Genomic DNA, 21,752 nt, shown 5'->3' on the forward strand with positions numbered 1-21,752 from the left:
ACAGAAAGTAGAACAAAAATCAAGTCCACTCAGACTCCTTCTTATTTGCCTTCAGACATTCGCAGATATTATTTAAAAAAGAAAATCAGGACATTGGAAGTACAATTGTCTGGCACTTAAGAAGGAAAAGGTTAGGGGTTCCCTAATAAGACAAGAGAACAAAAATTTAGACTTAACACTAAGATCCAATGTAAACCCCGTTTTTAAAATCTGGCTCCATCTGCCTGTTTTAGCTTCCTTTTCCTACAAGATTTAAAGAGAACACTCCAGCCTAATCTCTAAGAGTATACAGGCTACTCACGTAAATGTTGAAAGCTTAAAGATAAAGCGGCACCTGGGACAGGCAATGAAGCTCGCTCTGCTGGGCTGTATAATCAGGCTCTGCCAATTCCAGGCCTTCCTATGCAATATCCTTTGCAGATTTATCCTAGAACCCCCTTCCCAGGGAATTTAGTCCCCTGGACAACAGCTCTTTTACCTCTAGTCAATGGCCATTCCATAACACTGGGTCAAAAAAATTGTTTTTTCATATTGTCCCTTCCTTTCCAAATCCAGACCCACTGATTATTGACCCTTTCTCTCCCAGGGACAGCTATTAACCTTCTTACTTGCCTCGCTTAGTGCCCTAAGGGCTTGGCTTAACTTTCTGCCTGCCTGTCACTTCCTTCTTTTGTCTATCTTTGGGAATGACTCTGGATCTTGGGAAGATAATAATCTTTGAGGACACCTCTTGGGTCCACAGAGTTGTTTAATACTGCCAAAAATATTTACTGTTTGTCTCAGCTGAAAACTGACAAGATATTTAGAAGGATTTGTTTAGTAGCTCTATGGTCAAAGCTTGGCCAAATTAAAAACTGATATTCAGGCCTTGATAAGAATTTTTTTTAATAGGCCTTCTTCCCTAAGTTAAAATAAACTATGCACCCAGGGAAAAGAAGCAAACTAAGAATAATAGAATTGGACAGGTAAATCAACCTATAATGTCATTTAAGTTACAACTCAATTTCTAAGAAATTAAGAGAAACTGTCCTTACCTTACCAATCTTTGCAAAACTAAAAATGCAGCTCTAAAGACAGTTCAGATTCTACCCATTCCTTTTTTTTTTTTTGAGGAAGATCAGCCCTGAGCTAACATCCATGCTAATCCTCCTCTTTTTGCTGAAGAAGACCGACTCTGAGCTAACATCTATTGCCAATCCTCCTCCTTTTTTTTCCCCAAAGCCCCAGTAGACAGTTGTATGTCATAGTTGCACATCCTTCTAGTTGCTGTATGTGGGACGCGGCCTCAGCATGGCCGGAGAAGCGGTGCATCGGTGCGCGCCTGAGATCCGAACCGGGCTGCCAGTAGCGGAGCGTGCACATTTAACCGCTAAGCCACGGGGCCGGCCCTCTACCCATTCCCTTTCACCAGTCCCAAAACCTCCCCTATTTTTCTCAAAAGACATGTAACCTCTCCTTATTTAGATCATTCCCAATTCCTAAGACTGCAGGAAAATTTTAAATCACAATTATCCTGAAACTCCTATAAAAAAACTTGCATTTTGCTCTCTGTCACTACAAGTTATAAATTTTACCATGTCTTTAAAATGTAAACACCCCAAAAGATAACAGCCCATAATTGCCTGAGACTAAACCTGGCTAACTCAATCAGTAAAGCCTAAGATTAAAAAAAAAAGTTTTGTTTTAAATACAGGCTGCTGAAGAGACTCTGTTGCCCCAAATCTAATTTACGGCTTCCTTGTCTAAGGCAAACATATCTTAAAAGTCTTCCCCCAAACTATTAACAACAACAAAAAAACTTTTAAGTAGGTAATCTTAACTTGTCCCATCTTGTAGTGACACAATTATTTATAAATTAGTTTTATATTATACCTGATTCATGGCTGAAATTTTTAAAATAAAAGCTGTAAGATCTCTGTTTGTGTCTGTCTATGTATACGTATGTATATTATAGATGTTTTCTACCTGCAGATGGTATTAACAAAATTCATTTCAGTAGAGCTCTATTTAACAAACTAAGCACTTACATAAATTATTGCTAAATATAATAAAAACCAATCCAAATGTTTTTCAAGTTAATAAAATAGAACATCATCTTTGATAAATAAAAGCTTGTGTAAGTTTGTTGGCTTAATTGAAACAGGCATGCCTTCAGAGTTATCAACGTTGGATATAATGCAAACATGCAACTTTTGTTCTACCTGGGTTATTAATCAAATAAACTCACGTTATCTCTGCTATAAAATTGGTTAGCAAAAAAATAGTAATAATAAAATAATGGCTAACTGCTTTAATGTCTTATAAAATTTTCATACATAATCTAAGTATAATTGTTAAGAACAAATAAATTATACAGATGTTAATAAAATAAAGATTTTTTGGTACAATAACTGTGTTTTATGGTGTATGTACTTAAAAATAACTTCCCCCAGTCTTTTTGATGGCTTAAAATGTTAAAGTTTTACTAGGTAAGGTTAAATAATAAAATGTTCATTAAATATCTATATCATGTCCAGATAAGATAAATTAATAAAATATTAATTACTGTACAGGGGTTTATCTACTTTTGGCTCCTTATTATAGAAAAATTAAAAGATAACTTTGAGTCTATTAATAAACATGTTTTGTGCTTTGTTACAAAATTACACTACGAAAAAATTTTTCTAAAAATTATAAAACATCTTCATAAATTTGCCAATCTGAAGAATATGGATATAACATACAGTTCACAATTGCTTCCTTCTTAGTTTTCACTAGCAATTAAGGTTTCTAAGGGTTAAAAATTCTAATGAATGTATACCTAAACTACTAAAATTAATAAGGGAGAAATCTCTGTCTAAAAAAAGATGTATGTTTTTCATAAAAGGTATAAAAAATGAAAATACATTTTGTTAAAAAATAATAATTTTGTCTGAAAATAAAACTGGTTATTTCTGGAAAAAAAAGAGGTAGCAAGTGAGAGAAGAAAATCTTATGTTGTGTGATCAAGCTAGCAAAATTTTAAAAATTTTTAAAATAAGCTTTAGTATCAATAGTATATTTATATAAAACTGGAACTTAATTTTCGTCTCTTAAAAGAACAAAATTTTCTTGGAATATTGGTCTGCTCCTGATAACAGATTATGAAAGATTTTGCCTTACTTTTTTGTGTTTTATCAGAACTACTTCCTGTGCCTTATGTTAAAAGCTGAGTCTTTTCTATTAAAAGAGCTACGATTTTGCAACTATGTCACCTTATTTGTCTTTAAAATATTTTTGTCACTTTGGTTAAAGAGATAATTAAATATTGTTTCATAATGATCTGTGATCATATTTAGGCAAGCGTTTTAAAACCTCTGATACTTTTGATAAACTTCCCAAAATCAAATTCTAGATGAAGTCATTTTGACCTCTAGCTAACTTTGGGATTTTTCAGACGATCCCTGAAACATCTCAAAGGATTTGTTCGCTCTCTTTATAAAAAGAGGGATATTAAACTAATTAGACTTATTTGATATGTTAAATTACATGGAAAACATTATCAAATAAGAAATAACATTAAGTCTTCTTGACGTTGTATCTATATAATTATTGTATGTTAGAAGAGATCCAGAAATTATGTGAAATTCCTGGAAGTCCAATGTGTCCTGGTATAAAATGTTGTCTGTCATCAAAAGTGGGGCTCACACTAGATATCAGGAAAACGTTTGAGCTGACTTGCATGCAAAGGCAGCAATAACAGAATCTGTAAGGGTTATGACACAAGTGGATGAAGTCCATTCTGCTTCTGCCAAAGGAAAAAACTGACCCCTCGTTGCCAGACTTTTGCCATCCTGATGTCCTTGTAATATGGCAACCGTCTGCTCCTGAATCAGAGAAATTAAGATGGGTAAACAATGCCTATAAATTAAACAAACAGCCAGGGCTATGGGAAACCCAAGACAGTCGATTGGTTCTTCTCAGCTCCCCGGCAAACTCCATTTGTCAGTTTTCACATTCCTTCATCCAACAGGAAAAACTATTTCTGTCCCCAGAAGCCTCAGAACTCCTCCCTCTGGCTCCTTTGAGCACCTCCAGTTGGACTTCATTCAACTGCCACTTAGGATGGGTTGTCAACATGTTCTTGTTATTATATGTATGTTTTCTGGACGGCTTAAAGCCTTCCTTTGCCACAAGACTGATGCCCTCACAGTGGCAATTAAAACTGTTAGAAAATTGTTTCTCACTTGCCGTATAGCTTCCACAATCTTCAGTGACTGAGGCACCTACTTCACTGGGCAAATTATATAAGCTATAACAAAAAACACAAACTTCTTGGAATTATCACTGTTCCTCTCACCCTCAATCATCAGACAAAGTTGAGAGAACTAATAGAAAAACCGAATTCAAGCAGAACAAGAATTAATTACACGGGACTGAATGAACTGATGAGGATGATTATAATTTTTTATGACTTTTTGTCTAAAATATTACTGTTTTTTTTTAATCTTTCATTTTTCCAGATTTAAGGAAACCTTTTTGTCCTTTTCTCCTATCTATGACTTACAACAATTTGGTGAATTATGCTTTTATAGACAGAATTAAAATATTTATCTTTTTCTAACTGATCCCTCCAGAATTTGGAAACTCTTAGTAAGTGAATATTATCTCATGGCAATGTATTTATTTGCATAAGTTCAATAAGAATCTGTTCTCCTTATAACAGGACACAATTGGAAACACTGGTTACATTACCAAAGCTTTGGCTGGAACGTCATATTTGAGAAAAACATACAAACTCAGATATGACCAGACAGCTTTTGAGAGACAAAGATTGGACTTTATGGAATAGAGCCACTTGGAAATAATGGCCTGGTACCTTGTTTATAGCATACCAACAACCTTACTGAGTAAGTAAGGAAGGTCACTTATCTGGCAGGTGCCTGGAACCTCAATATTTTGTGGAACTTCAAAAAAGAGAAGAATTCACCCAAATCTGTAGATATTACAGGCTTTGTCTGATCAGTCCTTGGCTTTCCTGGCCTTGAGAAGCCTTTAAAGTTCAATCTGAGATTCGGTATAAAAAGTTCCAGCTAGGCAGGTTTAAAAGAGCCTATATGATCAATTGCTATTCTTGCTGTACTTATGTAAATAATTGGGCCAAATTTATTTATAAATTTACTTATTTATTTACCTACTTTGCTTATTTACCTTTACTTACTTATTTATGGTGAGGAAGATTAGCCCTGAGCTAACATCTGTTGCCAATCCTCCTCTTTTTGCTGAGGAAGACTGGCCCTGGGCTAACATCCGTGCCCATCTTCCTCCACTTTATATGTGGGATGCCTGCCACAACATGGCTTGATGAGCAGTGCATAGGTCCGCACCCGGGATCTGAACCTGCAAACCCCGGGCCGAAGAAGCAGAGTGTGCAAACTCAACCACTATGCCACTGGGCCTGCCCCGGGCCAAATTTATTAAAACTAGACTTAGTTTACAAACCAGTTAGTCTTAATTTACAAACCAGTTAGTCTTAATTTGGCTATCTTTGGTAAAAGTAAGGGTGGTTTTAGAGAGAAAAATTGTTTCAGTAAAAACTATAATACACACTTGTAAATATTAAATTTTAGTGCTGTTAATTTTCCTTGAAGTTTGTTATTCACCTAAAAACTGGACTAGATCTTAAATGCTTCTAATTTCCTCAAATATTTGGCTATAAATCTCCAAACTAATGTTTTCAATTTTTTCCATCATTTATATTCGGAATCATTGAAAACTGAACCTGCCCTTTTCCTAAAGCCCTGCAACCTAAAGCTGGACAACTTGATATAAACTTAAGAGAGATTCACATCTGCTGCTGTGTAAGCCACTCAGAAAGATACCTGAACACCTGATGACATCATCAGAGACATTTCAAACCGCAAAAGACACTCTGATTCTGACATCCAGAGACCTTTTTGACTGGCTGCCCCCTTGGCTCAGAAACTGGTTTATAATTTGCTCTAACCAGTAACCACTGTTTTCCTTTGTTTCTGTAGAAATGCCTCTTATTAAATACCTGATTGCTTGCACCGCAGACCTAACTTTGGGAGCCCACCTGCATCACTGCCTCCTGAAATGAAACATAACTGTTTAACTGAACTGACCTATTTTCAAGACTAAAAGATTAATTCAATGAAAAAATGAAACAATCTACCAGTTCAACCTTTACTATGTGACACTTCCAGGGAAGTTTCAGAGGAGGGAACTGTTGGGGCCCAGGACAGGCCACCTCGAGATGTTCCACAATGGCATACTGACTATTTTGAGTTCAAGTTCCTTAAAAAGCAAAAAGTGCCTTCTGACCCTCCTGTCTGTGTTCCCCCTGAAAGCAGGAAATAAATCTCCTCTGTGAAAGGTGCTCTCCTTGCATCCTTATCACCAGAGCTAGGGAATTCAAGGCCGAGAAATCTTTTTTTTTTTTTCATTTTTTGTTTATTGCAGTAACATTGGTTTATAACATTGTATAAGTTTCAGGTGTATATCATTATACTTCTATTTCTGCATAGATTACACCATGTTCACCACCCGAATACTAACTACAACCCATCACCACACACTTGTGTCGAATTATCCCTTTTGCCCTCCTCCCTCCCCCCTTCCCCTCTGGTAACCACCAATCCAATCTCTGTCTCTATGTGTGTGTTTGTTGTTGTTATTATCTACTACTTAATGAGGGAAATCATACAGTATTTGACCTTCTCCCTCTGATTTATTTCACTTTGCACAATACCCTCAATGTCCATCCATGTTGTCACAAATGGCTGGATTTCATCGTTTCTTATGGCTGAGTAGTATTCCATTGTGTATATATACCATTGTGTATATATTCCATTGTGTATATATATATATATATATATATATATATATATATCTTCTTTATCCATTCATCCCTTGATGGGCACTTAGGTTGCTTCCAAGTCTTGGCTATTGTGAATAACGCTGCAACGAACACAGAGGTGCACGTATCTTTACGCATTGGTGTTTTCAAGTTCTTTGGATAAATACCCAGCAGTGGAATACCTGGATCATATGGTAGTTCTATCCTTGATTTTTTGAGGAATCTCCATACTGTTTTCCACAGTGGCTGCACCAGTTTGCACTCCCACCAGCAGGGTATGAGAGTTCCCTTCTCTCCACATCCTCTCCAACACGTGTCGTTTCCTGTGTTGTTAATTATAGCCATTCTGACGGGCGTGAGGTGATATCTCATTGCAGTTTTGATTTGCATTTCCCTGATAGTTAATGATTTTGAACATCTTTTCATGTGTCTGTTGGCCATCTATATATCTTCTTTGGAGAAATGTCTGTTCAGGTCTTTTGCCCATTTTTTAATTGGGTTGTTAGTTTTTTGTTGTTGAGATGCATGAGTTCTTTATATATTTTGGAGATTAACCCCTTATCCGATGTATGGTTTGCAAATATCTTCTCCCAACTGTTAGGTTGTCTTTTCGTTTTGTTGATGGTTTCCTTTGCTGTGCAGAAGCTTTTTAGTTTGATGTAGTCCCACTTGTTTATTTTTTCTATTGTTTCTCTAGCCCCATCAGACATCGTGCTTGAAAAGATGTTGCTTCGACCGATGTCGAAGAGCGTACTTCCTATGTTTTCTTCTAGAAGTTTCATAGTTTCAGGTCTTACATTCAAGTCTTTAATCCATTTTGAGTTAATTTTTGTGTATGGTGTAAGGTAAGGGTCTACTTTCATTTGTTTGCATGTGGCTGTCCAGTTTTCCCAACACCATTTGTTGAAGAGACTTTCTTTTCTCCATTGTATGTTCTTGAAGGCCGAGAAATCTGAATAGGCAAACCTTGATAATTACGTACCCCAGACCTAAGTTTCCTTGTCCTGTCAATTCTTCACAAATTTATTGTTTGCTTGTGTCAAAGATATATATACTGCCTGTTCTGTTCGCTCTCGGAGCATCATTTCTTTCTGGTCTCCAATGCGTATGTATTAAACTGGGTTTTTCTCCTGTTAACCTTGGTCTTGTGTCAATTTTACTATCAATCCAGCCACAAGAACACAAGAAGGGAAGAAGGGGATTTTCCCCACCCCGACACCTGCTTTCATATTTATAAAAAAGAAAGGTAACTCCATGTTTACTGAACGCAGACACAGAAAGCTAGAATTCCCAACATGATGATATTCCTTTTCTTGATGCCTTGCTCAGGTTCACTTGCTTTTATACCATAGGAAACATTCTGAACTAGTGCCATTTAGAAATGGAGTGCCTTTTACCAGGACTCTCTTGTGAGCCCACTCAACAACGCTGCCAGTGGAAGACTGCCTTACCAACCAAGACAACCCCTGAAGTTGCCATTGGGATGCACAAAAATCCACACTCTTGTTCCTAGTCTATACCTGCTGTGATATTCATTCTTTAGAAAAGAGTGATGTTCAAAATGAGTCTGGAAACCAACACATTTAATTACTTCTCCATCCTCCCCTTCTAAACCAAAAGGAATGAGGTAGAAGTTGATGTGGGGGAGACCTGCCTTGATTAGTTATTTCCAGGGGTACAGGCAGTACTAGCAATCTGAATTTCCTACACAAAGTGGGTCCCCAAATGTCCCCCAAAACAGGAGACCTTAAGTCACAAAACAGGGGAATTTCTTATCATAAAACAGAGCCAGATAGTTGTTTTTTTCTACATGGCAGCCATTTCTGTGTAACATCTACCACAATAAGATTTAAAAGTATATTTATGAACAATGACCTTTCAGAGTTTCCTGCTTTGAAGCGGTTAAGACTGCTTGTGCACGACCACAGAATCTCGAGAAGGATAATGAACTTTTCGGTCTTTGACAGCTTACAAAGCCATTTACACTTATCTCCTTCTTAATTACCATAGAGAGAGCAAGACAATATCCCAGTGACCATCTGTCTAATCCCCTCAACTTTAAGGACGAAAAACAGTGAAGCTCAGGGAAGGATTACCTGACATTTCATGGCCTTATCCCAATTCAACATCCCTTCTACCATATTCCATCTTCTCTGTTCCAAATACTCCAATCATTCATCATAGAAACCTCATTTACTCTGAGTAACACAGTTTGAAAAAGCTTGAAGCGCCCATAACAAACAACTTTGAACTGAATGAGATCAGGTAGAGATTTAACGATAATTAAATCTTTTTATGTTTCAAAAAGATAGGCTGAGGCCCAGGAAATGAAGAGGTTCTACTGAATTCTCAGGGCAAATCTACAGACAATGCAAAAAACCTGGATCTCCTAACTCCTGGCCTAGGGTTCTTCTCCCATATCACAAAACTCCTTCGTTTACCTTCAAATTCTTTTATGAATTTCACAAAGCAGCTGGTCACTTCTTATTTTTTAAAAAAGTGTGCCAGCTTTCTGTTTTATGTTGTTTGAGGATGTTAAAATTACTTCAAATGTTTAAAATTAGTACTCTAAAACACTAAGCTTAGTCTCATATAAATGCCGCTACTGTAGTACTATGACTAATCACCCAATAATAAGCAACATTAATACAAATAACTTACCAAGAACTGTCAGCTGAATCTTCTTATTTGCCACACCAGGAGCTTTTTTCACTTTGCACTGATATGTGCCAATATCCGACAACTGTAAATTGGTGACATTTATTGACGCATCACCAGCCTGGAGATCACTACTTGTAAAATGTACTCGTCCTTTCAGATCTTGGTAGTAGTCATCATAAATTTTGTCTCCAGAATATAAAATAATCTAAAAGAAAACCAAAATGAGGCAGGGAAAAAACAGACAAACAAGTGAACCCTCTGTCTCATTCAAGGAGCTCTGGATATTCCACGGTACTGTGGGATCCAAAAAAAGAGTTAAGAACACAGTATTATGAGAAAACCTACAGTTATTCAAATCACAGATTAAGAAAACGGAAAGAGATCAATATGATCCTTGGTTATGGTCATACATTCTCATTTTAAATGGACAAACAAGACCCAAGATGATTAAGTAATATAGCACTATATTAGACAGTGAGTGAGTGAGACTGGACAACAACACAGATTTGTGAATTCCTATACACTCTGTTATGCCAATCAAATGTATAAAATCATTTTATACATTTGTACATACCACCACCACCACTCCCCCAAAAAGGCCTATGATAACTTACCTGTGGAATCTAACAAAAAAGACAACATTTTTGTCTTAATACTAACTTGGAGGCACTTTCGAGTTCTACACTCTAATACAGTCATGTGTCAATTAACGATGGGGATATAGTCTGAGAAATGCATCGTTAAGGTGATTTGGTTGTTATGTGAACATCATAGAGTGTACTTACACAAACCTAGACGGTATAGCCTACTACACACCTAGGCTCTACGGTACTAATCTTATGGGACCACTGTCATATGTGCACTCTAATGCTGACCGAAACGCTGCTATGCAGTGCATGACTGTAGATAAAATAAACCTCTTAAGATACATGTGCCCAGGTTAACATAACCTTTCAATTAATTTTCTGTGACTAAGAGTAAAGACCTCTTCCTAATTCCACTAAGTTTTCTGAGCCACTGTTACAGGCTTTGATGGAAATAATTAAAGGCTAGATTTAGAGAGAAAATAAATTCTGTGTTAAACTTGACTTGGAAGAGAATTATAGTAGTCATCTCTATCACTAAAATAATTGAACATATTTCATAATTTTTCACATTTGCTAATGAAATCCTTCATTCTGGTCATCTGAGACCCAGAGGCCAAAGAGAAGTGGTGCCAAACTCAAATAATAATCAGAAAACACGACTAGAATCTAAATCCTGCAGGTAATTATCTATCTGTGATGTTAATTATGGACAGCAAATCAGAATAAGTGTGTCATCTGCAGGAATTTCTCGACAGCAGAGACTTGGGTTCTTTTCTGTGTTATCACCTCTCCTTCCATGCTGACCCCACTCCTAATCCACTAAACACTTTTTATTTATACAGTAAACGTCTGCCTCTAGGATGCACTCAATATAAGTTTGCTAAGTAAATAAAAGAAGCAGTTGAAGGTCCACAGCTGACTTACTCTGTAAACACAAGCCATTACTTTATTTGCTACATCTTCTTGCCACACCCACTTGTCAACAGCAACACTGAGAACTCCTCAAATGAGGCTGCCATATCTTCCTCTGCATTTAACTACTGACTCCCTTGTTGCGAAAAGCCAAAAAAATGAAACATGGAGGCAGTACAGGAGAGTGCAAAAGATAATCAAGTGCAGGAGGGCAGTCAGAGAGCCCTGGGTTCAAACCCCAGCTGTGTGACCCCGGGCATGTTTCTTCAAATCTCTGGGCCTCCATTTCCTCTTCTTCACGTGTATAATAATTCTCAAGTTAAGGTGTTGTTTTAAGGCTTAAATAAGCATATATAATTAAAGTATATAAAACACTGCCCAGCACATAGAAAGTATGTAGTATATTGTAACTGTTTGCTGACTAAACAGATCACAGAGAATAAGGATGGAAATTTCTCCAGCCAGCTGGAGACCACACCAGCTGCTAGCTTAAATATATTAAAATAAGGGCTCAGCTAACATAGAATGTAGCTGAAATTCTATACAAGCATCCTCTTCTGACCAATTTCTCTCTAACACTTCTTTCTTTTGGTCTGATTTTACTGTGTGTTAAGTCAGAGGCTAGGTTTTTAATCCAGAAATGGACACTTCACCCAGTCCCTGCTTTCACACTTGTCTCACAAGTCCTGGAGGCAGCAAGGCTGTGCCTCTCACTCAGCACAGAAGACTCTGGGCCCTCTTCCATGAACAGACACACAAGGCTACAGCACACGCTGTGCTTCTTGGTCTCCAGACGCACCTTGTCACAGGGCTTCACTCACGAGTCTAAGGCAGAAGCATTTAAGACCCGTGCTCTCCATTCATTCATCTCAACCATGGGAGCAGAGTCCTGGACTCTGAGGGGAGAGGGCAGTGCACTGGCAGGGGCATGAGGGGTATGCAGGACTCAGGCAGAGCCGTGTTCAGGGTGCCAGCACTGCCATGGAGAGAGAGGGGGAAGGAGAGCAGGGCATGGAGGGAACGGGGTATCTGGGCTGAGCAAACAGAATGAGTCAGGCTCAATTTATCCGGCTTAGGGAGACAGAACCAAGTTCCAGTAGCAGAATCAGGGCAGTGGCATGTCCTTGGAGGGGGTGGCCTTAGTCATTCAACTTGGGAAAGCACCTTAGTTATTTCCTTTAACAGATATATCATGGGAAAACTGCCCAGATTTAGCAAAAATAGTAATTACCTAACTGCAATGATTCAGCCATTAACCCCTTCTTTTATATGGACCATAAGTAAAATTAAAATTTCTCTTCCTAATATATATATTACCATATTCTTCTAAATATTTGGACTTTTCTTTCTCTGGTCTAATATAATTTATTAACATTGATTTTTTAAAAATTAAATGTGTCAGATGAAGCTAGTATGCAACACTGTAAATTAAGCGAAATATTCTGGTACCATTAAAAGGCAAAGTGTAATATATGTATTTAGAGATGAGATTACCGGGCAACTTTTCTTCTTCGTGCTACTTTTGGCTTTCTAGTTTTCTACATTAGGCTCTTATTATTTTGTAATTAGAAAAAAATCTTATAACAATATTTCGATAATTTTTTAAAATTTAAGATTGAACGTTTTATAAATTGTTGTTTTGCTATAAAGACTGTTTTGCTTTTTAAGAAATTCACTGTACAAGATATTTAACTTGAAGAAATATGGAAAATAGACTCTAATAATATGTACCCACGTTACATTATGTTACACTTGATGACCTTTACACTGATAACAGAATCCTTGGTTGTGTAAAACTTAAAAATTCAATTCGATCTAACTTTTCACCAAGTCAACTCACCATCCCCTAACACACTGTACACATTCCTGTCACACAACCGTGCCTGCTCCACATACCCCTCCACTACTCCCTGTCTTGAATATACTTCCAAATCCAGATTTTCGGAACGTTCACAAGTTCTTCCTCCTTGCAGCCTTCTCTAAGTCTAGTGACCTTCTCTTCCTCTGAAATCTTAGGTCACTTATTATCCATTTCATTCCATTACACATGTGTCCTCACTTTCCACCAGAGCGACTGCCTCCCTCACCTAGACCATAAGCTGGAGGAGTCTGCGGCTTTCTTCACAGCTCCCTCTGCTCCCCCAGCAGTGTGATCAGCACAGGGACGGACACCTAAGACAGGTTCCACAGACACTTGCTGAGTGAGCAAGTACTTAGCAAACTTACCACTTGATCCACCTTCTGATTATCAGCTGGGGATAGTAGCCACTCGATGTCCAGCGGTCCCTGGTCTTCTGAACCAACAGTAAATTTGCACGGCAAATAGGCAGTTTCCCCTTTGGCCTTCTCAATCATCTGGTCAGGAGTAGTAATACTCAAACTTCTGGTGAAATCTGGAGAAAGAAACATGTACACGGACTGAGCATCTGCTGTTAGGGTGCAGCACGGTCAGCGCATCCAGCCATTCAGAGAAGGTGCACAGGATGCAATGGAAACAGGATGTGATTTGGGACCAAGGTAATGCAGTTCCAACTCAATCATGCCCAGTTTTTAGTTTGTGCTCTGTAAAAATGGAATAACAATATTAATATCTATCTTATTTGATACAATTTCCTTTAAGAGCACTGTGAACCTCCCAACTTTATGTAAGTTTCTATTAGCAGAGGGTGTTTTTATATCCAAGCAGATGTTTAAAAGTGAATTTAGCTTGGGGCCGGCCCCATGGTGTAGCGGTTAAGTGCGCATGCTCCGCTGCTGGCGGCCCGGGTTCGGCTCCTGGGCGCTTACCAATGCACCGCTTGTCAGGCCATGCTGTGGCGGCGTCCCACGTAAAGTGGAGGAAGATGGGCACAGATGTTAGCCCAGCGCCAGTCTTCTTCAGCAAAAAGAGGAAGGATTGGCATGGATGTTAGCTCAGGGCTGATCTTACACACACACACACACACACACAAAACTGAATTTAGCTAGAGTCTCTGTAAGGTCAGCTGGCATACTAGTTCAAGGCTATATTAATTCATGCTTGCCACGGTGCCACAAACACAGGGGGAATTCTTTGTCGCTGGGGCACATGCTGATGAATTCTGACACGTTTTCTGCCAAAACTTCCTCAATTCTAAATCTTTATTAAAAATCTGATTCTGGGAGTTTCATTGAATGCTTAAAAATATTTCTAAGCTAAGAAAGTACATCCAAAGAGTTCTCATCACAAGGGAAAACAATTTTTTTTCTTTTTCTTTTGTGCCCATATGAGATAATGGATGTTAACTAAACTTATGGTGGTGATTATTTCACAATATATGTAAGTCAAATCATTACGCTGTTCACCCGAAACTTTATACAGTGCTGTATGTCAATTATATCTCAGTAAAACTGGGGGGAAAAAGAAGAAATTGTTTAAAAAAATATTTCTAAGCAATAAATTTTGATGACAATTCAAAAACAAAGGCAACTCTGTCAATTCATATATTTTTAAATTTATCAAATAGTTACCTCAATAGTATCTTTAAGACATTTCTTACTATTCATCCCATCCTATTTCCCTTCTGAAAAAGTCAGTCATATTTATTATTTTTAAAAGACATCTTAAAATTCCATAACTTATTCTCAAATTCATATTCTATAAAACTTCCATTTATATCACACTTAAAGAGAGAATTAATGCTGAATGGCAATATTTGAAAAATACGTAAAAGCCAAAATAAGATGTCCTAAGCCCCAAACAAACAAAATTCCAAGAGACTCTTCGGATGGAGTTTGTTAACGAGAGGTGGCTTAAACCCACTACAACTCTATAAGAACTGAAAAAAAGTCTCCTCTTTGCTGCTAATGGTTTACACAAAACTATTATCTTTTATATGCATAAAAGGTGGAAATAAACTATGAGCAAAATGGCATGATTTCTTGATCTATATAAAGAGAAAAAATACCAAGTTTAGTCAATTCACATCTTGTTTTTCTTTAAAAAAAAAAAAAGCAATTTTATTCATTTCAATTCACATATAAAATAGATCTGTTCACTACGTATGTCTTATAATAAGATTGAAGTTTGAACAAGCCAGTTAATTACTCAATAGAAAATGCAAATTTAGTCTGCAAATGAACCATCACACAAAACTTAATTTTTTTACTATTTACACTATAAAAGTTTGCAAGGCACTAGTTTGTCACATCTATGTTTTCCTTATGACAACCCAACATTTTCTTACATACAAATTCAAATACCTAACGTATGCAGAACCCCAGTTTCAAATAAACAGCAAATTTCAGCAGCTCTACCACTTGGACCTCTACATCACCCAACACTGACTTGCAGGGCTGGAGGATGATCCGGCAGAGGCCCTGAGCACGAAGATTATGGTACATGGGGCCTGCTTCCCTCCCCTTCCCTGCCCCTGCTTCCACCATAAAAACAAACACACTAGGGCAAAATTAAGAGTCAGTAAATCCAAGTCCTAATTCTCCATAATGACTACTTTGATGCTGTTTTTCCTATAATACATTCCAACAGAACAAAACAAAACAAAGAATTAATTATCAGCCATCCCATGACCCTTTCCAGGAACCCTAAAACAAGTTTACACACATGGACTATCATTTGTCATAAAATGTTAACCAAGTTGAAGCCAACAATCGAGAAGGAAAGAAAAGCCAGATTACATTCAAGACCATTGATATTCAGGCACCATCCTGAGCTTTTATCACATTTAAGTGCACTCCTCAAACAGCAAATTAAAACTGGACACGGGTTCTCTGCACCTCTCCCCTTAAAAGTGAGACTGTCCCTGCCTTAACAAGAGAATGTAGCACGAGTGCTGCCGCGCGAGTTCCGAGGTCAGGCCTCAAGGGGCCTTGCTGCTCCCTCGCTCCCTCTCACCCTCTCCAACCCCTGCCACCTGCCACCATGTGGACAAACGACATAAGAGAGAACTGAGGTGTATGACCCACAGCTGCAACTGCCCAGCATGCAGCCACCCTAGAACACCCGCCCCAGTCCAGACCAGCGGTCTGCAGCCCCATGAGTGAGCCAAGAACTTCCCACCTCCGCCTGGCCCAAAGTGACAACCCACAGGATCATGAACTAACACATGATTTTTGTTTAACACCTCTAAAGTTTCGGTTGGTTTGTTACACAGCAAAGATTTATGATCCACCATGCAAACCCACTGATCCAGCCGAAACAGATCACTTAAACTCCCCAAAAAAGTCCATACTACTCCAGTCTCCATTTCATGTCCACATTTCTATTTAAAATTATATGATTTGATATTTATGTGTACAATCTCAAGTGCTTCTCCTGAATTAACAGTCAATCCTCCAAATAAACACTCGCTCTCATTTCTAATAAACTCAGGCCCATTCCTACCTCATTCCCTGAGGCATTCTTCTACCTCTCTAGCCTGCAGGGACTTTGCTTTCCATCCTCCCAGGAATGCTGACAGTACTTCACTGTCTGCTATCCCTATCAGCATTTGGCACTTAGCATATACTAGCTTGGGTCTTTTTTCCTTCATAAACTTTACTGGGAAGTTACTTAGGCAGGCTCCATGGTTTTGTCATGTCTTCTAGATGTTGACAAGCTTACTTCCCTACTACCTTGTATTTTTAAGTGAATTTTTAAACTACATGTCCTGATTTCCCATTCTATTGTTACCACCACCAGGGCTGCGAGAAATTGTCGGTCCCTCTATCTCCTGTTGTGGTTCCTTGCACAGTAGTAGAAAAGAACTGGTGACTGGATTATAACTTTGATCAATTTTAGAAATGTTGAGAAAGAGCATTCATCTGCCAGAAGAAGTTCCTGCTACTTAAAGATCTCCTTTCTATAGCTACTACAATTTGTTGCCTGCATTTAATTTGTTTGGGTATTAATACTTTATGTATGAAGTAAGATAAGAACAATCTAAGCACACTCCAGAATGAAAATTTCACTTCAAAATGAATCAAGACACAGCACCAAAATATGGAGGCAAGAATATATAAGTGAGAGGAAAAATTTGTCATAAAAAACAGTTAAAACTTCCTGGATGCTCTGTGCTTCTAGAATTTTTATTTTATAAAAATCAAATAAAAATGTTAAATGACATCCATTAGATATCTAAATGGGTAGAAATTCAAATCCTCCTAATTCATGCTCTCAGTACTTATACTACACAAACTCAGAATAAAACGCAACTTAGTCTTTATGAGAGTATCCTTCATTCTTTCTTGTTTGATATATAAAAATTACTTTTCTCTTAAAAGAGTACCATAGAAAACATTTAAATGTGTATAAAATCTGGAAAGTTATATATCAAATTGTTAGCAGTTATTTTTAAGAACTGAGATTTTAAGAAAGGTGATTGCCCATTTCTGCTTTATACTGAGATTTTCTTAATACGTATACTAAAGAAATTTTAAACAGACTTTTAAATGGCTGTCAGTATTTCTCTTCCAAAAAGTGTTTAAAACATTCAACTGCTCTTCATTGTGTTGCACTAGAAATGAATTAAAATCTCAAGATCACACAAAACAGTTACTGGGTTTCCTAGCAACACGGAAGGGGCCTCTTTTGCAGAGACATAGTTTTTCAAGTGTTGATGTGTGCAACAGTCACAAATTGCAGAAGACAAAAGGCAGACACGTGGTCTCATGCAGTGTCTCAGGATTCTTTCCTAACACTGCCCAATTCTGTTTATGCAGCAAATCGAGTGATAATTGAACTTGCAAACTACTTGCAAGTTCAAACATGGTCTCAAAACTAAAGCAAATAACAAATCTTATAATAATTTTATTCAAACTTATATCCAAAGTGTAATGAAATACGTGGCACAAGTATATGCAGAGTCCAATGAATACTCACTCAGCACTGAATTAGATAAACAAACTGAATCACGTCCCATTTTAGCAGTGACTGCAATAACACCTCTCAGTTTTCTGCTTGCCTTTTTTAACCCCCAAATTCCAAATCACCTGGATCTTTATGGTGCTCCTCTTCTGCCCAGTCTGACTTCTATCTGAGCATCAAAACGACATGAGTTCACCAGAGCATTTTTTAGCCCTTGATGGATGTTGTTCTCTCCTACTAAGGCCTTAGATCTGTTCCTACCCTAAGAATGGGGCAGAACTAGAGACGAAGGAAGGAGCTACTCCTCTAGAAGGAAGGCAACCTTTGGAACTGATGACCTGCCTTGACTTAATTTTTTTTTCAAGTTTAAGCTACACATTAACCTGGATGGTCTTCAGCTCTCCTTTTTTTCCTTCTGGCAATCTTCAAGTCATAGGAAGATGGAAGGTGCTCATGAAACTTTATGGTTGGTTAAAAAAAAAAAGAGAGAGAAGTAAACATGTGAGAATTTTTAACAGTGTCTTGAGTGTGGAAAGCCTTAGAGAAAAACAGAGAAGAAACACAAAAGCTATGAAGAGAAAGACAATTTAACTAGATTAAATATTTTAGGTTAGAAAATCATCAGCTAGCATTCAATAAACACTTGCTGAATGAAGGAAGGTTTTCTGTTGTTCTATCACTGAGGAAACAAAACAAAAGGCACGGTTAGAAACATTTTCCATGAATTTACCTATACTAGTAAGACAGTAAATGTGAAGTCTGTCCAGGGATGGCATAAGCACAGCGATTTTAAAGATCATGTCTGAGGCAGAATTCAAGCAGTGACAGGTGAGGTCTTTTCACCTGGGTGCAGAGAAAGGGGTATGAATTACGAAACAGGCAACTACATAAACTGTCTAGAGATCTAAGCCATCAGCAAAGAGCTTCATCACAACAGAATAAAGCAGCAGTCAAGAATTCTGGACGCCTAGAGGTAAGCCGGTCACAATTCTGGGATACGCTGAGGGAAGAGGAGGCCAAGCAAAGCTCACAGGCACAAGTACCCTTGCGTGAGAACGGAACCAGAAAAGGCCAAGCGTGGCCAAAGTGCTGAAGACTGATGATGGCCTACATGGAGAGTAACTGAGCAAAACTTACTGTCCACACAACAGCAGGCCTGTGAAACATAAACGTGCAACCACAAGAGGAGACTTGTGAAATATAAGTGTGAAAATCCACTTCTGGGAATTGCAGCTGAACTCACAAGAGCTACTATGTGCAAGAATACTATTCACTGAAGTGCTGTGTGATACAAAAACATCTGAAAACAACCTAAATGCCCAACAACAGGTAGCATCTGAGAACAACCTAAATTCTTTAATAACAGGCAGGAAAATTAGGGTAAGAAATCCAAGCTCATCTACATGAGACAAAGAGCTAGGACAAATACACAAAGCTAGAACCAGTCCCCCAGCAAAAAGACCTTACTAAAATATGGCTCTGGGGTGGTAAAATCGACTTCCATTCATATTAATAGACGTTTGACTAAATATTGCCGCCTCCAGGTTTAATTCCATTTACCTGATAGCAAAGATAATCATCTAATCATTAGATCTTTCAAAAAGACCATGACTTTAAATATATGTTTAATAATAAATATACAAATATAATACTACTGTTCTTTGGACTGTGCTACAGACTAAATTGTGTCCCACCAAAATTCATGTTGAAGCCCTAACCTGCCCCTTTCCCCCATGTGACTGTATTGGAGATACAGCCCATTACAGAGGTGATTACAGTTAAATGAAGTCATAAAGGTGGAGCCTTAATCCAAGACAACTGCTGTCTCTTAATATATCTGCAATATGATGATTTATAATAAGAAATATATATCTGTTCTTAGTCCCAGTTCCTGGCACAGAGCTCCTAAGAGCGATAAAGGTGTCTTTTGTTATGTTAATGAGGTGACTTTTGGAAAACCCCTAGGTAACCTAAGGATGGGCTGGTTGCCAGGGGAACCAACCCTGTGAGTAGAGGATAGGAACTTTCAGTACCACCCCACCTCCCACCTCTGGGAAGGGAGAGGGGATGGAGGTTGAGCTCCAGTGAGGTCAACTGAGATTGGCTCAATCACCAATGGCCAATATTTAATCAATCATGCCCATGTGATGAAACCTCTATAAAACCCAAAAGGACAGTGTCCAGAGAGCTTCCGGGTTGGTGAACACGTGAGGACGCAGGGAAATTGGCGTGCTCGGCATAAGCGGGAAAGCTCTGCACCCCCTCCCCATACCTTGCCCTATGCGTCTCTGCCACCTGGCTGTTCAAGTTACATCCTTTTATAATAAACGGGTGATCTAGTAAGCAAAATTTTTCTCTGAGTTCTGTGAGCCACTCTAGCAAATTAATTGAACCCAAGAAGTGGGTTATGGGAACCTTAGATCTGTAGCCAGTAGGTCGGAAAGAGAGGTGACAACCTGGACTTGCAATTGGCATCTGAAGTGTGTGTGGGGAGGGGGCAGTCTTGTGGGACCGAGGTCTCCCTTAACCTGTGGGATCTGATGCTACTTCCAGGCAGACAGTGTCAGAATCAGGTTGAATTGTAGGACACCCAGCTGGTATTGGAGAATTGCTTGGTGGTGTGGGGAAAAAACGCACATCAGAAATGGTGTCAGATTCAGAATACCCCAAATCCAACCATTTCTATCTAAGCTCAGGCCACTATTATCTCACAGTTTGATAACTGGCTCCCTTGCACCATCCACTCTTCCCCATTCTAACCCATCTCCATATTTCACCCAGAGTGTTCTCTACACAATTGTTTTTTAAATTACGTCACTGCCATGTGTGAAAACCTCTGGTGGCTCCACATTGATTCAGACACCTTAATTCCCCTACAAGGCCCTCTGATCAGGCACTTCCCCACCTCCAGTTTCCTAGCAGCGCCCGCGCCCACTGTAAGCTTCAGCCAGTTCTTCCTCCACTCTTCCCGCTCCACTGAGCACCGCACACTCTAGATACCGCCTTCCCGCTCCATCCCACCTTCTCAACAACTCCTACTACTTTGGTCTCAGTTCAGGGGCTTCTTCCAGAAAGCATTCCTTGTGCCCAAACACAGGTGGAATCAGATGTCCCCCAGGTACTCCTAGGGCAGCTGATAAGGCCTCCACCATAAGCACTGCTCCTGCTTTACTGAAGTTGCTTCTTGACTGTGTCCTTCCTGCACCCCCAGGGAATATTTCACATTTGATTTTGAAGCCAAAGACTATGCTTCTGGATTGTCACTGGTTTCCTTCAGCACAGCAAAATTTCAGGTACTCAGCTGGGGAAGAAAAAAAAAAAGCTCACAGGCACAAGTACCTTCACCTAAGAGAAAGGTAATAAAGGATCTACCAGAGATCAAAGACAGTCCTTTCAAAATAGTGGAGAAAAATTAACAAGTTGTAATGTGGCTAAAAGTAGGTGAAAATAAGTTACGACCTTTCTCTATTACAGATGGAACTACAACAGTACAAGTGTCACGGTCTGGGCCCAATCATAGAAGGACATCAAAGAAATCAGAGGAAGCCCCAATGGGAAAAAGATGAGTAAGTCCGTATTTGTGTAGCACTTGTGTTTGCGCACACTTTCCCTTGATGCAATGCCCACTCTCCCCCTTGCCCCACCCTCTCCCAGTGAGAGCGCCTCCAGCCATTTCTCAAGAACCTCTGACCTCATCTCCTCTCTGAAGTTTTTCCTGTTCCCCACAGGCAGTATTAATTGCTTCCTCCTCCTATTACACAATGTGTTCCTCTACTGGAGGTAACTGTTTACATGCCCCTACCCTTAAGCACACACTTTCACTCACATTAACAGGGTCTCAGGGCTTCACCCCTGGCGGGTATGTCCCAAGCCCTATTTAATAAGCCCCCAGACCTGCGTTGGACAAAACAGATAAACTGCAAATGGAGGG

The 21,752-nt window shown here is 38.8% G+C and overlaps 1 protein-coding gene across 3 annotated transcripts in view; it reads right to left on the reverse strand.

The window, feature by feature from the left end:
- Positions 1–21,752, reverse strand: part of CXADR (CXADR cell adhesion molecule) — a 69,611-nt gene that overhangs the window by 32,331 nt on the left and 15,528 nt on the right. For all 3 annotated transcript variants that reach the window (XM_004440738.3, XM_087418191.1, XM_014795501.2), the window contains exons 2-3: positions 13,225–13,391; positions 9,500–9,704 (exon numbers count right to left, since the gene is read on the reverse strand). In XM_004440738.3, the coding sequence (XP_004440795.1) occupies positions 9,500–9,704; positions 13,225–13,391 (372 nt within the window). The remainder of the gene's footprint in view (positions 1–9,499; positions 9,705–13,224; positions 13,392–21,752) is intronic.

This window comes from Ceratotherium simum, chromosome 27, assembly GCF_057802395.1.
Source record: "Ceratotherium simum simum isolate JZ-2026a chromosome 27, ASM5780239v1, whole genome shotgun sequence".
Taxonomy (NCBI): domain Eukaryota; kingdom Metazoa; phylum Chordata; class Mammalia; order Perissodactyla; family Rhinocerotidae; genus Ceratotherium; species Ceratotherium simum.